Source organism: Sparus aurata, chromosome 9, assembly GCF_900880675.1.
Source record: "Sparus aurata chromosome 9, fSpaAur1.1, whole genome shotgun sequence".
Taxonomy (NCBI): domain Eukaryota; kingdom Metazoa; phylum Chordata; class Actinopteri; order Spariformes; family Sparidae; genus Sparus; species Sparus aurata.
The window spans coordinates 34,370,033-34,385,449 of NC_044195.1; the positions used below are offsets into that span (position 1 = coordinate 34,370,033).

Sequence of the window (15,417 nt, forward strand, 5' to 3'; positions counted from 1 at the left end):
AATCAAAGTTAAACAACACAAAGCACATTTCCAGAATGAAATCTGAATATTTATTTACTAACTTAGTTTAGAAAACTGTTAAAAATGCCTGGAATGCCTCGAAGTATACATTTAATACCAGGTGCCCCTGGTTCCGCCCTGCTGCAGGTGTCAGCGCACTTGTCACCTGAAGCTGCGTAACACCAACAAAAACACGCAAACTATGAACTCTCGCGACATTTCACATACTTATTTATTCGACAGATTCAGATGGGTGATGTTTTTTATATCTCTTGACGCCGATTGGCTGTTTTCCTCGAAGCGGCAGACGTTTCTGTGCAGGGACTAGTTTCGTTTCCTCGGGCTTCCCCCCGCCTCCTGTGCGCGAGCCGTACCAGGAAATACACTGTTTATAATGAAACACACTCACAGACACCTGCACACACACACACACACACACACACTACCCAGCTGAACTACAGAACACAGTGACTGAAGGAGAGTTCGGCAACATGTCAGCTCGTGTGTGTGTCTTCATCCTGACGCTCTCAACACTACATGGACCCAGAGGTAATCAATAACCTTTGATCGATAACGTGTGTGTGCTCGGAGTTGTTCCTCTTCTTAGCTTCTAGCAGGACGAGACAACCGGGTGTAAAAATTTTAAAGTATTCGGCCTCTATCAAAGAAGTTTGATTCAACATGGTTCCTCAGTTTGAACTTAAATCGACTGTTTTAGAAACGAGGTGTCGTTTGGTGCTTGTGGGGACCCTTACAAACTCTTCTTCGTCGCTAATAATTACAGTACAGGAAACAAGTATATTTAGCTTATTGCCTCGTACAGACAGTTTATAACCCTAAAGACTGTATTTATATGTATTTATGTTGACTTCCTATAAATAATATTTATTTAAAAAAGTTGTTTGTCCTGACGTGAACTCTTACTTTAGACCTGTGGTCTGTTTATATGAGCTAACTTCAGGCTAACAGTAAAGACGAAGTCAGTTAGCCAGTTAGCTCTAAACTTAAAAGTGTAAACTACTGTATAGAGAATTTAAATGGTTTGATGAGATATGTTCAGGTTACAATTGATAATAATAATAATAATAATAATAATAATAATAATAGTAATAATAATACAGTAACAGTCATAATTAATAATTTTCCTTATTGTGTCTGTCTGCAGTTTCCACTGCCTGTTAGCATGCTAACTATCATTAACTTATCATGTACGTTGAATTTAAACTTACATTTTACTTTAAATTTGTGCATTAAACGCACTATTTATCTTGTTTTATTTCTTAATTTGACAGAGACGGTACATATTAATAACATTTCAGAAGACATGCCTGCATTAGCTAGAAATGCTATTTTTTTTATTTTGTAACATTTTGTGTTTTATGTAGTTATTTAGGTTTAGGTTTTTAAAATATGACAGAAGGCCTTTAGGTTTTTTAAAAATATCAATGAAACTGAAAAAATGTATTGGTCTGTCTTCCTCTTTCTGAATAAACATGTTCCACAGACTGTTAGCATGTTAAGTATCAGTAACGTAGCATGTCATTTTATGAAATCTTACAGTTGATTTTAACATAAATAGCAATATTTACTGAATTGTTTTACTTGACAGTCACTGTACATATTAATACAATTTCTGAGAACATGCCAGAGTGAGCAAGCATAGGAAAATGTTTTCTATTCGCAATTCTATATAGGCTGTCTAGCTAGCTAGAGATCACATTGTGTATCATATTTTATGTATTTGGACTGTGCAGCGGTATCAGGAGTCCTCAGCGGACCCACAAACGTCAGCTTGACCTCCTTCAACATGAACCTGGTGCTGAGGTGGGATCCACCTGAAGGAGCAGCCGGCGGCCTGGTCTACACATCAGAGTACAAGTGAGTCAACAGTAATCACAGAATCTCTCAGCTTCAGCAAACACTCCAACGTCAGTCTGCGCTGTTGCTGCACAGCTGTCAAAGCTGTTTAAATCAACAGCTGATCAACAGATCTACAACCCTGGGATTACTTTCACTATCAGATATCTGTTGAGTCTCATCTAAAAGGTTTTCTTCCTTATTATTACTTTCAAGTAAGTGAAAAGATTGACACAGCAGAGGAGAGCTGCTGCAATTAATCAATTAGTTATCAACTATTAAATGAAGCGGCAACTATTTAAATAATTGATTAATCGGTTTGACTCATTTTGAAAGGAAATAAAAGTCGGAATTCTCTGATTCCGGTGTCTTAAATGTCAATATTCTCTGGTTTCTTTCCTCCTCTGTGACAACAAACTGATTATATTTGGGTTGTGGACAAAACCAGACTTTCTGACATTTTATGGACCAAACAACTAATCAATTAATAGAGAGAATAACCAAGAATGAGAATAATCATTAGCAGTGGACAGTTTTTGTCAGAATCAGAATCATCAATCTCTCAAAGATTTGACTCCTCTGACACAAACACCGGAGTGTTTAAGTGCTGGGATCAATCTGAATGAGTCCGGCTGGTGGTCGTACGTGTGAAGTGGTTTGTGTAATCTGAGAGGCGGCTGAGTGTGTTTTTGTGTTGAGGGTTTAACAGCCAGATTTTTATCAGGTGCATCATTTCAATAACTGTCAAACTGAAAAGTGACTCGCTGCTCTTATCAGCAACAACATCAGCGTATGAACAGATGCAGCTTCTCTTCTGGGAAACAGCCGGAACACCGACTGACTGTTAATGAATGCTGACACACGCAGTACACACATTACACACAGTACACACATTACACACAGTACACACATTACACACAGTACACAGATGACATCACTGTTCCTCATTTACCTTGACACCATTTACTGTGAAGTTATGTAACATCAGTGTCACATTATGTGTGTTTATTTAATATTATTTCAGTATTTATATTATATTTTGGCAACATACAGCAGAGATGGTGTTTAGTTGGGTCGCAGCAATAAATCCCTCTCAAGGTAAACGTGCCGTGAACATGAACTGAATTCATGTAATAAAAAGTATATTATTTAAAGTAGACCCTCAACACAAAAACACACTCAGCCGCCTCTCAGATTACAGAAGATTAAGTGTAGATTAAGTTGCATGTATGTCAGGACAATATAAATATATAAGATATAATATATAAAGCGTTTGTTAAACCAACAAACATTTAGTTTTTTTTTAAAAGTCACTGAACCTGATAAAAATGTAGTATAATATTTCCTGAGTTCGTTATCGTACCATGAATAATTTGTACTTTTGCGACCCGGATGTTAATTAATATAATTTGATATTTATGTTCATAACATTTACGTTCACTTTTACTTAAAGCAGTTAATGCACAGGTATGTATGAATAGATTATTAATTAGATGGAGTGCACTTAATAATTAATAATCTACTCATACATACCTGCGCAATAACTTGATCCACCACTTCAGTGCAATATTTTAACTTAACGGCTAATTCCCGCTAATGTCATTTATCCGCAATGCCATATACAGTCCCATATATTTATCTTTATTTATCTATATTCACCCTCTATACAGCTCTCTAAATGTATTTATCTTATTTGATTTTATTTTCCGTGAATTTTATTCCATCTTACTTTTATTCTTATCTCTACTTTATATTTATACATGTATAGCTAAGAGTTAATTTTTTACTGTTTATTTATTGTCTGCTTTCTATATGTAGCTAAGAGTTTTATTGTTTACTGTCTATTGTTTGCTCTTTCCTACTTGTAAGCTGCTGGAAATCCAATTTCCTTGCGGGAGTCATCCCAAAAGGATCAATAAAGAGAAGTCTAAGTCTAATGTAAAATGATAAATGTGCATTTTCTGTCAGGTTTTGTTCAGTTTCTTTCTGATGAGACGGTGAAAGCGTCTCCAGTAACAGATGATGTGACAGTGAACACCATCACAGACACACCTGGAACTGAGAGCTCGACATCACGTCTGACGTGGCGCCACTGTGTTTTGTCCACAGGAGCCGATTCACACCCTACAAAACGATTTGTACGAACTCCTCGCAACTCCAGTGTGACTTCAGCAGCCAGCCGGACTCCTCCATCTCCGTGTACGGAAAGTTTACCGGCAGAGTGCGAGCACAGCTCGGGGCGGAGAGCTCCGACTGGGTGGAGAGCAAAGAGATCTTTCTGGATAGAGACAGTGAGTCCAAACACTGCACAGGTGTTCATTGGTATTACAGATGTGTACAGTTGTGTTTCTCATCAGATACAGGAGATCTCCCCAGACTCCCTCCAAAAATCACTCAATTTTGTGAGTTGCGTCGTCGGGAGAAACTTATTAACGCTGTGAAACTTTGTCTCTGACATATTCTTAATGATTCGGGTCTTCTTCTTAATTCAGCTTGCAGAAAATATGAATATAAAATACAGAAATGTGTTTTCATACCAACCCAACACAGGCTCTAAAGAATAAGCTCCATGTTTTTGGCTCATCGTATGTTGCCTCCACGCTTGGACACATTCTCCTGCTCTGCTCTCGATTGGTAATTTGCCTGCCTGCCACAGAAAGCTCTGGGATTTACTGAAGCCGTAGAATTTGCATCATCGTACTGTAAACACAACTTGATATGCAAAACATGCTGCTGCTGTGGCTTTATCTTCCTGAGAGACGTCGATGTTTTACTGGCTTCAGTTCAGAGAAGAAATCGGGAGTTAAAGGGATGTAGCATCTTTTATCTCATCGTTTGATTTCAGTCTCACCACCATGTTGCTTTAGTCGTGTTATCTCCCTCCTCACGCTGTCCCTCTCTTCTCTTCTCTCTCTTCCTCAGCCGTCATCGGTCCACCCAACGTGTCTCTCATCTCCACCGAGGACACGATAGAAGTCATCATTACAGATCCGGTGTTTGCTCGCTCCACACTCAAGGAGGCTTACGGCGCTTCAAATGTCATCTATAACATCACCCACTGGAAGGAAGGCCACGAGAAGGAGGTGGGATGTCATGTGAAAAGTGTAATTATACATTAGTTTGGGGACAAAACATTTGGAAGAATTTGAGAAAACAGTTCAAATCTGACTTTAAAATCAGAGTTTGGAGAAAAAAAAATTCATAGGAATTTTGAGAAAGTGGTCCATATTCAGAGCAATAAATCAAGTATTTGTCACAATGTCCAAATTCTGACAATAAAGTCAAAATAATTCTGAGAAAACTATCAAAATTCCAACTTTTAAAATTAGAATTCAGAGAAAAAGTTAAAGTTCTGTGATATAAGTTGGAAGAATTCTAAAAAAAAATGTAAAAATTTGAGTTTATAATCAGAATTTCAAGAAAAAAGTCAGAAGACTTTTGAGAAAATGGTCAAAAACCAAAATCCATCAGATGTTTCTCAGATGTTCAGTGGTGAAGGATCACAGTCTCCCCTCTCGTCTCACCTGTGGTCTCCGTGGTTACCTGTCGCTGCTGCACACCTGACCTCTCCTCTGTCGCCTCCTACAGGCAGTCAGCCGCACCAACTTACTGCAGAGCCGGTTTGTTCTGGATAAACTGGAGCGCTGGACCTCGTACTGCGTCCAGGTCCACATCAACGCCCTGATGAACCCCAAGCCAGGCGAGCCCAGCGAACCAGCCTGTGAACGCACCACCAGCAGTAAGTTCACCCAGAAATAAGATTAGTGTGTTTCATTCATATTGCGATGCTTCTGCAGCAGTGAAGTAAAGTGACAAACAAACTGATGTCCGATTGTTCTGCAGAACCTGGGGTTCCGTGGGTGGCAGCGGTGGTGACGTTCTTGGTCATTGCCGTGGCGGCGGCGGCACTGGTGCTGGCGGTGGTGTATCGGAAACGTATATCCAACTTTCTCTGTCCGAAAGATTTGCTGCCGCAACGCTTCAAAGAGGTGTGTGTTCATACCTCTGCACGGATCTGTGTGAGAACGAGTGTCACGACTGATCGAAGTCTAAAAGTCAAATGTTATCAAAGAATGTGCAGAGTTCAAACGTGTAGAAGAGTCATGTGAAATGTTTTCCCTTCTTCTGAAGTCTTAATGAGTGAGGGGATCAGGGTCACATGACAGAACTGGGAGTTCTGAGCTAAATGTCAGAATGTTGATATTTGCTTCTGAGAAAAAGTCAGAATTTGAACCTGAAGCTCAGAATTCTAACTTTGAATTCAGAAATTCCAAGAAAACAGTCAAAATTCTGAGAAAAAACAACAAAAACTTCAACTTCAAAATCAGAATTCTGTGGAAAAACAGTTAAATTCAGACTTAAAACTCAACAATCCTGAGAAACAAGTTGGAAGAATTCTGAGGTAACGATCAAATTCCACCTTTAAACTCAGATTTCCAAGAACAAGAGTCACAGATGTCGAGTTGGCAAAATCCCGAGAAAAACAGTCAAAACAATTTGGAGAAAAGTCCAAGTTTCTAACGGTGCAGTCAGAACTCGTGTCCTTTATCTCCTTCTCTAACCGTGATACAACAATCAGTTCATCTCCTTTCTGCCCCTCAGGCGCCCAAGTCGTCCATGTACATGGCCATGCGGGACTCCCACCCACCGGAGGAGCACTACGACCCCGTCAGCATCGTTGCAGACGACGGGTCTGTAGAGGAAGGGAGCCCTCTGCAGGACACGGGGACGAGCTGCAGCCTCATCGTCGGGGAGAGCTAGAGGAGACTGAAACACACAAAAGCAATGAAGAAGAGCTGATGACAGGGACCGTTATCAACGACTTGACACACTCTGACAAACAATGGAATCATCGATTTCTGTGGATTTCAGTGTTTTAAGGCAACAAACTCTGCAGCAGCTCGGTATTATCCCTCAGCAGGAGCAGGTGTTACTGTGAAGCGACTGGGCAGCAGAGATGTTGGAGGTACATCAATACCTCATCCCAGTGAAGTTGTTTTTGTGCTGTGCCATCCTGATCACCAGAGTGTAACTGAAGAACCGGAGCCGCCCACACTAAAGTATTCATGGTGCTGGAAGACGTGGATGTGGAATCCGCCACCAAGTGGTCACATTTCCTGACTTAACTTTGCCTCGTCGGTGAAATATGAAGGTTTTCTTAATTAAATTAAATTCAGAATGCAGCGGCAATGGTTCAGAGAAGCTACGAGTCAAAAAGTGAAATGATGTGCAGTGTTCATGTAGAATTCAGTTCAACATAAATAAAGTCATTGTTCAAACGCATGGGTTTGGTTTTATTCTGACATGAATCAGGTAATTGTGCAACCACAGGTGAGACCACAGGTGAGACCACAGGTGTACATAGAGACACCTCAGCATCCATCTTTGGTCAATGGGTCACCTGACCTGGAAGCTACTGAACCACACGTGTCACAGAAATGGTAATAAAGCATTTAACTCACTGTACACGAACAAATGCAGGCATTAATAAATGTATCTATTAATAATAAATTGACTCAATTACAATTTAATCCATTATTTGATATTTTTAATAGACAAAATTAATAAATAAATAGAGTTTCCGTGACCCTTTGGTCCTCAAGCCGGTAAAACGATGCTGATTCACTGATGTAACAAATGCTTCTTTCACCATGTTAGCTTACAGGAACAAATCTTTGGGCTGCAGTGCATCATGGGATGCACGATGACCTCCCACACTCCCTCGTATTAAAAACACATAACTCTTATTAACAGAGTTGCTGAATGCACTGATGTCAACTGTGAACGACAGCGAGTTAGAACGCTGGTTGTTCAGGCTCAGAATCACAGCTGAGAGTGTGAGTCTGTTTGCTTATATGATTACATCTCCTGCAAGGTCGACATCTCTGAACAGGTGAAACAAAGACCTGTGTTAGCCGTCATCAAAAAATGTCAGTCCACAAAACTTAATTACAGGAAATCAGGATTCAATTCTGGAAACTGTTGTCCAACTCGAGTTGCCTCCTTCTCTTCCTCTTCACTGCTCATCTGCTGGTTCTGAAGAAACAACTGACCGTCAGTCTGCTGCAGATGTATCAGCCAGGTTTGATGTTTGATGTAAAGTCCAGGTGATGGATGATGTTTGTCTCGTCCGTCTTGGAGATTCATCCTTTTAACTCTTCCATCACCTGCAAGAAGACAAAGAAGAGCAGTGGTAGGTTCACGTGTCTTTGTGGAGGTTTGTGAAGATTTTGTGTCTATAAGGAAAGATTCTGTGTCATTGTGGAGGTTTGATGTGTATTTGTGGAGGTTTTGAGTGTCTTTGTGTTGATTTTGTGTCATTGTACAGAATTTGTGTGTATTTGTGGCAAACTTGTGTGAATTTCTGAGGTTTTTGTGTGTAGTGGAGAATTTCTGTGTATTTATGGAAGTCTTTTGTGAACTTGTAAAGATTTGTGGAGTTTTTGTGTGTTTATGGTTGATTTATGTGTCATTGTAGAAATGTTTAGTCTTTTTTGGGAGGGTCTGAGTGTATCTGTAAAAAGCATTTAACATGTGTATACACTGAGAGCCATAATATTAGAACCAGTGACAGGTGAAATAAATGTGTTCCTGTCAAGTCCCACTGCTAGACATCAATCTGAACTTGTTGGCTCTGTTGTGTTTTTTTCCTAGCACTGACCAAATAACGAAGCATCTTTTCCAGTGTGATTTCATGCTTCATGTAAGACTCTGTGAGAGAGCTGAAAGGGCGCCGTGGCTTAGTTGGTCAAAGTGCCTGTCTAGTAAACAGGAGATCCTGGGTTCAAATCCCAGCGGTGCCTTCCTTGGCTTTTTTCAAAGAGGTTTGCAGAGGACTAAAACCATTATTATCTCACGTGCATTCGATGCAACTTCAAGCGTTACAGAACCCATCAAGAATGTCTTCTGGAAGAACAGGGAAATGGAAAACAGAGACATGTTTGATAAGAAAACAAACTGATGTTTTGTGTCGCTGTCTTGGAAAGAACAATGAATGGTGTTCATTGTTAGCAATCTACTAGACTGTGGATTTATTCCAATTAGAGGGGATTCTTTGATGACATCAAAAGTACATGTTGTCTGAGCACAGCAGAACCTATTTCGGAAGAAGACAAACCACGATCTTTGGCCACCGAGCACCACAGCATGTCTCTGTGGCGCAATCGGCCAGCGCGCTCGGCTGTTAACCGAGAGGATGGTGGTTCGAGCCCACCCAGGGACGAGCACTCTTTCTTCCTGTCAAGTCCCACTGCCAGGCATCTATCTGAACTTAGTTGGCCATCTCCAAGTCAAGCAGGGTGCCATGATGTCCATTCACTCCAGAGGGAACTGGGGCTTTTGTTCTCCAGAACCCTTAAAGACTCCCGCCCCCCAACAGGATCCCAGTCTACAGCTTAATGATCTGGCTGCTGAGTCCAGATCTGGAAAAACTGCTCCGATCAAAGTGTGTGGAAAACTCAAGAGTAATGGCGCCGTGGCTTAGTTGGTCAAAGTGCCTGTCTTGTAAACAGGAGATCCTGGGTTCGAATCCCAGCGGTGCCTTCCTTGCGTTTCCTGTTCGACAGGGCACCCACCACTAGATTGGCTCTGTTGTGTTTTTTTCCTAGCCCTGACCAAATAACGAAGCATCTTTCGCCAAACTACTTTGGTGTGATTTCATGCTTCATGTAAGACTCTGTGAGAGAGCTGAAAGTGAGGGTGCCGTGGCTTAGTTGGTCAAAGTGCCTGTCTAGTAAACAGGAGATCCTGGGTTCAAATCCCAGCGGTGCCTTCCTTGGCTTTTTTCAAAGAGGTTTGCAGAGGACTAAAACCATTATTATCTCACGTGCATTCGATGCAACTTCAAGCGTTACAGAACCCATCAAGAATGTCTTCTGGAAGAACAGGGAAATGGAAAACAGAGACATGTTTGATAAGAAAACAAACTGATGTTTTGTGTCGCTGTCTTGGAAAGAACAATGAATGGTGTTCGTTGTTAGCAATCTACTAGACTGTGGATTTATTCCAATTAGAGGGGATTCTTTGATGACATCAAAAGTACATGTTGTCTGAGCACAGCAGAACCTATTTCGGAAGAAGACGACCCACGATCTTTGGCCACCGAGCACCACAGCATGTCTCTGTGGCGCAATCGGCCAGCGCGCTCGGCTGTTAACCGAGAGGATGGTGGTTCGAGCCCACCCAGGGACGAGCAGTCTTTCTTCCTGTCAAGTCCCACTGCCAGGCATCTATCTGAACTTAGTTGACCATCTCCAAGTCAAGCAGGGTGACACGATGTCCATTCACTCCAGAGGGAACTGGGGCTTTTGTTCTCCAGAACCCTTAAAGGCTCCCGCCCCCCAACTGGATCCCAGTCTACAGCTTAATGATCTGGCTGCTGAGTCCAGATCTGGAAAAACTGCTCCGATCAAAGTGTGCAGAAAGCTCACGAGTAATGGTGCCATGGCTTAGTTGGTCAAAGTGCCTGTCTAGTAAACAGGAGATCCTGGGTTCAAATCCCAGCGGTGCCTTCCTTGCCCCTTGCCTTTCCTGTTCGACAGGGCACCCACCACTAGATTGGCTCTGTTGTGTTTTTTTTTGTTTTTTTCCTAGCCCTGACCAAGTAACGAAGCATCTTTCGCCAAACTACTTTGGTGTGATTTCATGCTTCATGTAAGACTCTGTGAGAGAGCTGAAAGCTAGGGTGCCGTGGCTTAGTTGGTCAAAGTGCCTGTCTAGTAAACAGGAGATCCTGGGTTCAAATCCCAGTGGTGCCTTCCTTGCCCCTTGCGTTTCCTGTTCGACAGGGCACCAACCACTAGATTGGCTCTGTTGTATTATTATTTTTTTTTCCTAGCCCTGACCAAATAACGAAGCATCTTTCGCCAAACTACTTTGGTGTGATTTCATGCTTCATGTAAGACTCTGTGAGAAAGCTGAAAGTGAGGGCGCCGTGGCTTAGTTGGTCAAAGTGCCTGTCTAGTAAACAGGAGATCCTGGGTTCGAATCCCAGCGGTGCCTTCCTTGGCTTTTTTCAAAGAGGTTTGCAGAGGACTAAAACCATTATTGTCTCACGTGCATTCAATGCAACTTCAAGCGTTACAGAACCCATCAAGAATGTCTTCTGGAAGAACAGAGAAATGGAAAACAAACTGATGTTTTGTGTCACTGTCTTGGAAAGAACAATGAATGGTGTTCATTGTTAGCAATATACTAGACTGTGGATTTATTCCAATTAGAGGGGATTCTTTGATGACATCAAAATTACATGTTGTCTGAGCACAGCAGAACCTATTTCAGAAGAAGCCGACCCACGATCTTTGGCCACCGAGCACTACAGCATGTCTCTGTGGCGCAATCGGCCAGCGCGCTCGGCTGTTAACCGAGAGGATGGTGGTTCGAGCCCACCCAGGGACGAGCACTCTTTGTTCCTTTCAAGTCCAACTGCCAGGCATCTATCTGAACTTAGTTGACCATCTCCAAGTCAAGCAGGGTGACACAATGTCCATTCACTTCAGACGGAATTGTAGCTTTTGTTCTCCAGAACCCTTAAAGGCTCCTGCCCCCAAACTGGATCCCAGTCTACAGCTTAATGATCTGGCTACTGAGTCCAGATCTGGAAAAACTGCTCCGATCAAAGTGTGCAGAAAACTCAAGAGTAATGGCGCCGTGGCTTAGTTGGTCAAAGTGCCTGTCTTGTAAACAGGAGATCCTGGGTTCGAATCCCAGCGGTGCCTTCCTTGCCCCTTGCCTTTCCTGTTGTGAGAGAGCTGAAAGCTAGGGCACCGTGGCTTAGTTGGTCAAAGTGCCTGTCTAGTAAACAGGAGATCCTGGGTTCGAATCCCAGCGGTGCCTTCCTTGCCCCTTGCGTTTCCTGTTCGACAGGGCACCAACCACTAGATTGGCTGTTGTATTATTATTTTTTTTTTCCTAGCCCTGACCAAATAACGAAGCATCTTTCACATAACTACTTTGGTGTGATTTCATGCTTCATGTAAGACTCTGTGAGAGCCCTGAAAGCTAGGGCGCTGTGGCTTAGTTGGTCAAAGTGCCTGTCTAGTAAACAGGAGATCCTGGGTTCAAATCCCAGCGGTTCCTTCCTTGGCTTTTTTCAAAGAGGTTTGCAGAGGACTAAAACCATTATTATCTCACGTGCATTCGATGCAACTTCAAGCGTTACAGAACCCATCAAGAATGTCTTCTGGAAGAACAGGGAAATGGAAAACAGAGACATGTTTGATAAGAAAACAAACTGATGTTTTATGTCGCTGTCTTGGAAAGAACAATGAATGGTGTTCATTGTTAGCAATCTACTAGACTGTGGATTTATTCCAATTAGAGGGGATTCTTTGATGACATCAAAAGTACATGTTGTCTGAGCACAGCAGAACCTATTTCGGAAGAAGCCGACCCACGATCTTTGGCCACCGAGCACCACAGCATGTCTCTGTGGCGCAATCGGCCAGCGCGCTCGGCTGTTAACTGAGAGGATGGTGGTTCGAGCCCACCCAGGGACGAGCACTCTTTGTTCCTGTCAAGTCCCACTGCCAGGCATCTATCTGAACTTAGTTGACCATCTCCACGTCAAGCAGGGTGACACGATGTTCTTTCACTCCAGAAGGAATGGGGTCTTTTGTTCTCCAGAACCCTTAAAGGCTCCCGCCCCCCAACTGGATCCCAGTCTGCAGCTTAATGATCTGGCTGCTGAGTCCAGATCTGGAAAAACTGCTCCGATCAAAGTGTGCAGAAAGCTCAAGAGTAATGGCGCCGTGGCTTAGTTGGTCAAAGTGCCTGTCTAGTAAACAGGAGATCCTGGGTTCAGATCCCAGCGGTGCCTTCCTTGGCTTTTTTCAAAGAGGTTTGCAGAGGACTAAAACCATTATTATCTCACGTGCATTCAATGCAACTTCAAGCGTTACAGAACCCATCAAGAATGGCTTCTGGAAGAACAGAGAAATGGAAAACAGAGATATATTTGATAAGAAAACAAACTGATGTTTTGTGTCGCTGTCTTGGAAAGAACAATGAATGGTGTTCGTTGTTAGCAATCTACTAGACTGTGGATTTATTCCAATTAGAGGGGATTCTTTGATGACATCAAAAGTACATGTTGTCTGAGCACAGCAGAACCTATTTCGGAAGAAGCCGACCCACGATCTTTAGCCACCGAGCACCACAGCATGTCTCTGTGGCGCAATCGGCCAACGCGCTCGGCCGTTAACCGAGAGGATGGTGGTTCAAGCCCACCCAGGGACGAGCACTCTTTCTTCCTGTCAAGTCCCACTGCCAGGCATCTATCTGAACTCAGTTGACCATCTCCACGTCAAGCAGGGTGACACGATGTCCATTCACTCCAGAGGGAATGGGGTCTTTTGTTCTCCAGAACCCTGAAAGGCTCCCGCCCCCCAACTGGATCCCAGTCTGCAGCTTAATGATCTGGCTGCTGAGTCCAGATCTGGAAAAACTGCTCCAATCAAAGTGTGCAGAAAGCTCAAGAGTAATGGCGCCGTGGCTTAGTTGGTCAAAGTGCCTGTCTAGTAAACAGGAGATCCTGGGTTCAGATCCCAGCGGTGCCTTCCTTGGCTTTTTTCAAAGAGGTTTGCAGAGGACTAAAACCATTATTATCTCACGTGCATTCAATGCAACTTCAAGCGTTACAGAACCCATCAAGAATGGCTTCTGGAAGAACAGAGAAATGGAAAACAGAGACATGTTTGATAAGAAAACAAACTGATGTTTTGTGTCGCTGTCTTGGAAAGAACAATGAATGGTGTTCATTGTTAGCAATCTACTAGACTGTGGATTTATTCCAATTAGAGGGGATTCTTTGATGACATCAAAAGTACATGTTGTCTGAGCACAGCAGAACCTATTTCGGAAGAAGCCGACCCACGATCTTTAGCCACCGAGCACCACAGCATGTCTCTGTGGCGCAATCGGCCAGCGCGCTCGGCTGTTAACCGAGAGGATGGTGGTTCGAGCCCACCCAGGGACGAGCACTCTTTGTTCCTTTCAAGTCCCACTGCCGGGCATCTATCTGAACTTAGTTGACCATCTCGAAGTCAAGCAGGGTGCCACAATGTCCATTCACTCCAGAGGGAACTGGGGCTTTTGTTCTCCAGAACCCTTAAAGGCTCCCGCTCCCCAACTGGATCCCAGTCTACAGCTTAATGATCTGGCTGCTGAGTCCAGATCTGGAAGAACTGCTCCGATCAAAGTGTGCAGAAAACTCAAGAGTAATGGTGCCGTGGCTTAGTTGGTCAAAGTGCCTGTCTTGTAAACAGGAGATCCTGGGTTCAAATCCCAGCGGTGCCTTCCTTGCCCCTTGCGTTTCCTGTTCGACAGGGCACCCACCGCTAGATTGGCTCTGTTTTATTATTTTTTTTTTTCCTAGCCCTGACCAAATAACGAAGCATCTTTCGCCAAACTACTTTGGTGTGATTTCATGCTTCATGTAAGACTCTGTGAGAAAGCTGAAAGTGAGGGCGCCGTGGCTTAGTTGGTCAAAGTGCCTGTCTAGTAAACAGGAGATCCTGGGTTCAAATCCCAGCGGTGCCTTCCTTGGCTTTTTTCAAAGAGGTTTGCAGAGGACTAAAACCATTATTATCTCACGTGCAGTCAATGCAACTTCAAGCGTTACAGAACCCATCAAGAATTTCTTCTGGAAGAACAGGCAAATGGAAAACAGAGACATGATTGATAAGAAAACAAACTGATGTTTTGTGTCGCTGTCTTGGAAAGAACAATGAATGGTGTTCATTGTTAGCAATCTACTAGACTGTGGATTTATTCCAATTAGAGGGGATTCTTTGATGACATCAAAAGTACATGTTGTCTGAGCACAGCAGAACCTATTTCGGAAGAAGACGACCCACGATCTTTGGCCACCGAGCACCACAGCATGTCTCTGTGGCGCAATCGGCCAGCGCGCTCGGCTGTTAACCGAGAGGATGGTGGTTCAAGCCCACCCAGGCACGAGCACTCTTTGTTCCTTTCAAGTCCTACAGGCTGCATGAGGGAAATTAGACAGTTTTTGTGCCAGCACCTGCTGTTGTCACCAAGTCCGACTATCCCACATCATCAAATGTGATTGAGAAAGTATGGCAGCCTTGTTCAGGTAAAAAGGTCATACAAATAATAACAACTTCATCTCATCGTTACATGCTACTTAAAAATGGGTTGAATATTCTTTCTGTAGCTGTATTAAAACATCTGCAGGCACAATTTACTACTTAAGTAAATTTTTGCCTTCAGTGTAAGAAAACTTTTGCAACTTGTTCATTTTCATGTTAAATGTGAAAAAAGAACTAAAGTTCTGTTAGTTGATCTGCATGATTACAAATGAAATAATGAATATTCTGTAATTTAACTATATTGATTAATAGATCAATAAATTAATTGTAATCTAATTCATTAATGCTTATATTTATTGTACAATTAGTTAAGTGCTTTATTACTATTTCCGGGACATTTATTGTCATCATTGAATATACATGGAACCCACTGATAAAAATGCAGAATTTTTAAGAAAAATGTAAATATAAACTATGATGGACCAAAGTATTAAAGTAAAGTAAAAAG

The 15,417-nt window shown here is 42.6% G+C and overlaps 1 protein-coding gene and 18 non-coding genes across 19 annotated transcripts; all 19 read left to right on the forward strand.

Annotated features, from left to right (window-relative positions):
* Positions 1–288: 288 nt before the first annotated feature.
* Positions 289–7,140, forward strand: LOC115587541 (interleukin-10 receptor subunit beta-like). The gene is made up of 7 exons (XM_030427424.1): positions 289–549; positions 1,755–1,878; positions 3,967–4,148; positions 4,780–4,940; positions 5,446–5,596; positions 5,701–5,846; positions 6,460–7,140. Exons 1-7 carry the CDS (start codon positions 492–494, stop codon positions 6,616–6,618), a joined length of 981 nt encoding a protein of 326 aa, XP_030283284.1. The 5' UTR covers positions 289–491; the 3' UTR covers positions 6,619–7,140.
* A 1,446-nt stretch (positions 7,141–8,586) lies between these two features.
* trnat-agu (transfer RNA threonine (anticodon AGU)) lies at positions 8,587–8,660 on the forward strand. The gene has a single exon. It is a non-coding gene; the product is annotated as a tRNA-Thr (tRNA).
* Positions 8,661–9,005: 345 nt separating this feature from the next.
* Positions 9,006–9,079, forward strand: trnan-guu (transfer RNA asparagine (anticodon GUU)). The gene has a single exon. It is a non-coding gene; the product is annotated as a tRNA-Asn (tRNA).
* A 246-nt stretch (positions 9,080–9,325) lies between these two features.
* Positions 9,326–9,399, forward strand: trnat-ugu (transfer RNA threonine (anticodon UGU)). The gene has a single exon. It is a non-coding gene; the product is annotated as a tRNA-Thr (tRNA).
* Positions 9,400–9,554: 155 nt separating this feature from the next.
* On the forward strand, positions 9,555–9,628 carry trnat-agu (transfer RNA threonine (anticodon AGU)). The gene has a single exon. It is a non-coding gene; the product is annotated as a tRNA-Thr (tRNA).
* Positions 9,629–9,973: 345 nt separating this feature from the next.
* On the forward strand, positions 9,974–10,047 carry trnan-guu (transfer RNA asparagine (anticodon GUU)). Its single transcript has one exon. It is a non-coding gene; the product is annotated as a tRNA-Asn (tRNA).
* A 492-nt stretch (positions 10,048–10,539) lies between these two features.
* Positions 10,540–10,613, forward strand: trnat-agu (transfer RNA threonine (anticodon AGU)). The gene has a single exon. It is a non-coding gene; the product is annotated as a tRNA-Thr (tRNA).
* Positions 10,614–10,783: 170 nt separating this feature from the next.
* On the forward strand, positions 10,784–10,857 carry trnat-agu (transfer RNA threonine (anticodon AGU)). The gene has a single exon. It is a non-coding gene; the product is annotated as a tRNA-Thr (tRNA).
* Positions 10,858–11,179: 322 nt separating this feature from the next.
* trnan-guu (transfer RNA asparagine (anticodon GUU)) lies at positions 11,180–11,253 on the forward strand. Its single transcript has one exon. It is a non-coding gene; the product is annotated as a tRNA-Asn (tRNA).
* Positions 11,254–11,499: 246 nt separating this feature from the next.
* trnat-ugu (transfer RNA threonine (anticodon UGU)) lies at positions 11,500–11,573 on the forward strand. The gene has a single exon. It is a non-coding gene; the product is annotated as a tRNA-Thr (tRNA).
* Positions 11,574–11,617: 44 nt separating this feature from the next.
* trnat-agu (transfer RNA threonine (anticodon AGU)) lies at positions 11,618–11,691 on the forward strand. Its single transcript has one exon. It is a non-coding gene; the product is annotated as a tRNA-Thr (tRNA).
* A 169-nt stretch (positions 11,692–11,860) lies between these two features.
* Positions 11,861–11,934, forward strand: trnat-agu (transfer RNA threonine (anticodon AGU)). Its single transcript has one exon. It is a non-coding gene; the product is annotated as a tRNA-Thr (tRNA).
* Positions 11,935–12,279: 345 nt separating this feature from the next.
* trnan-guu (transfer RNA asparagine (anticodon GUU)) lies at positions 12,280–12,353 on the forward strand. Its single transcript has one exon. It is a non-coding gene; the product is annotated as a tRNA-Asn (tRNA).
* Positions 12,354–12,599: 246 nt separating this feature from the next.
* On the forward strand, positions 12,600–12,673 carry trnat-agu (transfer RNA threonine (anticodon AGU)). The gene has a single exon. It is a non-coding gene; the product is annotated as a tRNA-Thr (tRNA).
* A 665-nt stretch (positions 12,674–13,338) lies between these two features.
* trnat-agu (transfer RNA threonine (anticodon AGU)) lies at positions 13,339–13,412 on the forward strand. Its single transcript has one exon. It is a non-coding gene; the product is annotated as a tRNA-Thr (tRNA).
* A 345-nt stretch (positions 13,413–13,757) lies between these two features.
* On the forward strand, positions 13,758–13,831 carry trnan-guu (transfer RNA asparagine (anticodon GUU)). Its single transcript has one exon. It is a non-coding gene; the product is annotated as a tRNA-Asn (tRNA).
* A 246-nt stretch (positions 13,832–14,077) lies between these two features.
* On the forward strand, positions 14,078–14,151 carry trnat-ugu (transfer RNA threonine (anticodon UGU)). The gene has a single exon. It is a non-coding gene; the product is annotated as a tRNA-Thr (tRNA).
* Positions 14,152–14,320: 169 nt separating this feature from the next.
* trnat-agu (transfer RNA threonine (anticodon AGU)) lies at positions 14,321–14,394 on the forward strand. The gene has a single exon. It is a non-coding gene; the product is annotated as a tRNA-Thr (tRNA).
* A 345-nt stretch (positions 14,395–14,739) lies between these two features.
* trnan-guu (transfer RNA asparagine (anticodon GUU)) lies at positions 14,740–14,813 on the forward strand. The gene has a single exon. It is a non-coding gene; the product is annotated as a tRNA-Asn (tRNA).
* The last annotated feature ends 604 nt before the right edge of the window (positions 14,814–15,417 follow it).

Bases quoted from the DNA above. Each gene is read 5' to 3' on its own strand.
- LOC115587541 (XM_030427424.1), top strand. From the start codon at position 492: ATGTCAGCTCGTGTGTGTGTCTTCATCCTGACGCTCTCAACACTACAT. The intron at 4,941-5,445 runs GTGGGATGTCAT...CGCCTCCTACAG, and splicing joins AGGAAGGCCACGAGAAGGAG to GCAGTCAGCCGCACCAACTT. The intron at 5,597-5,700 runs GTAAGTTCACCC...ATTGTTCTGCAG, and splicing joins CTGTGAACGCACCACCAGCA to AACCTGGGGTTCCGTGGGTG.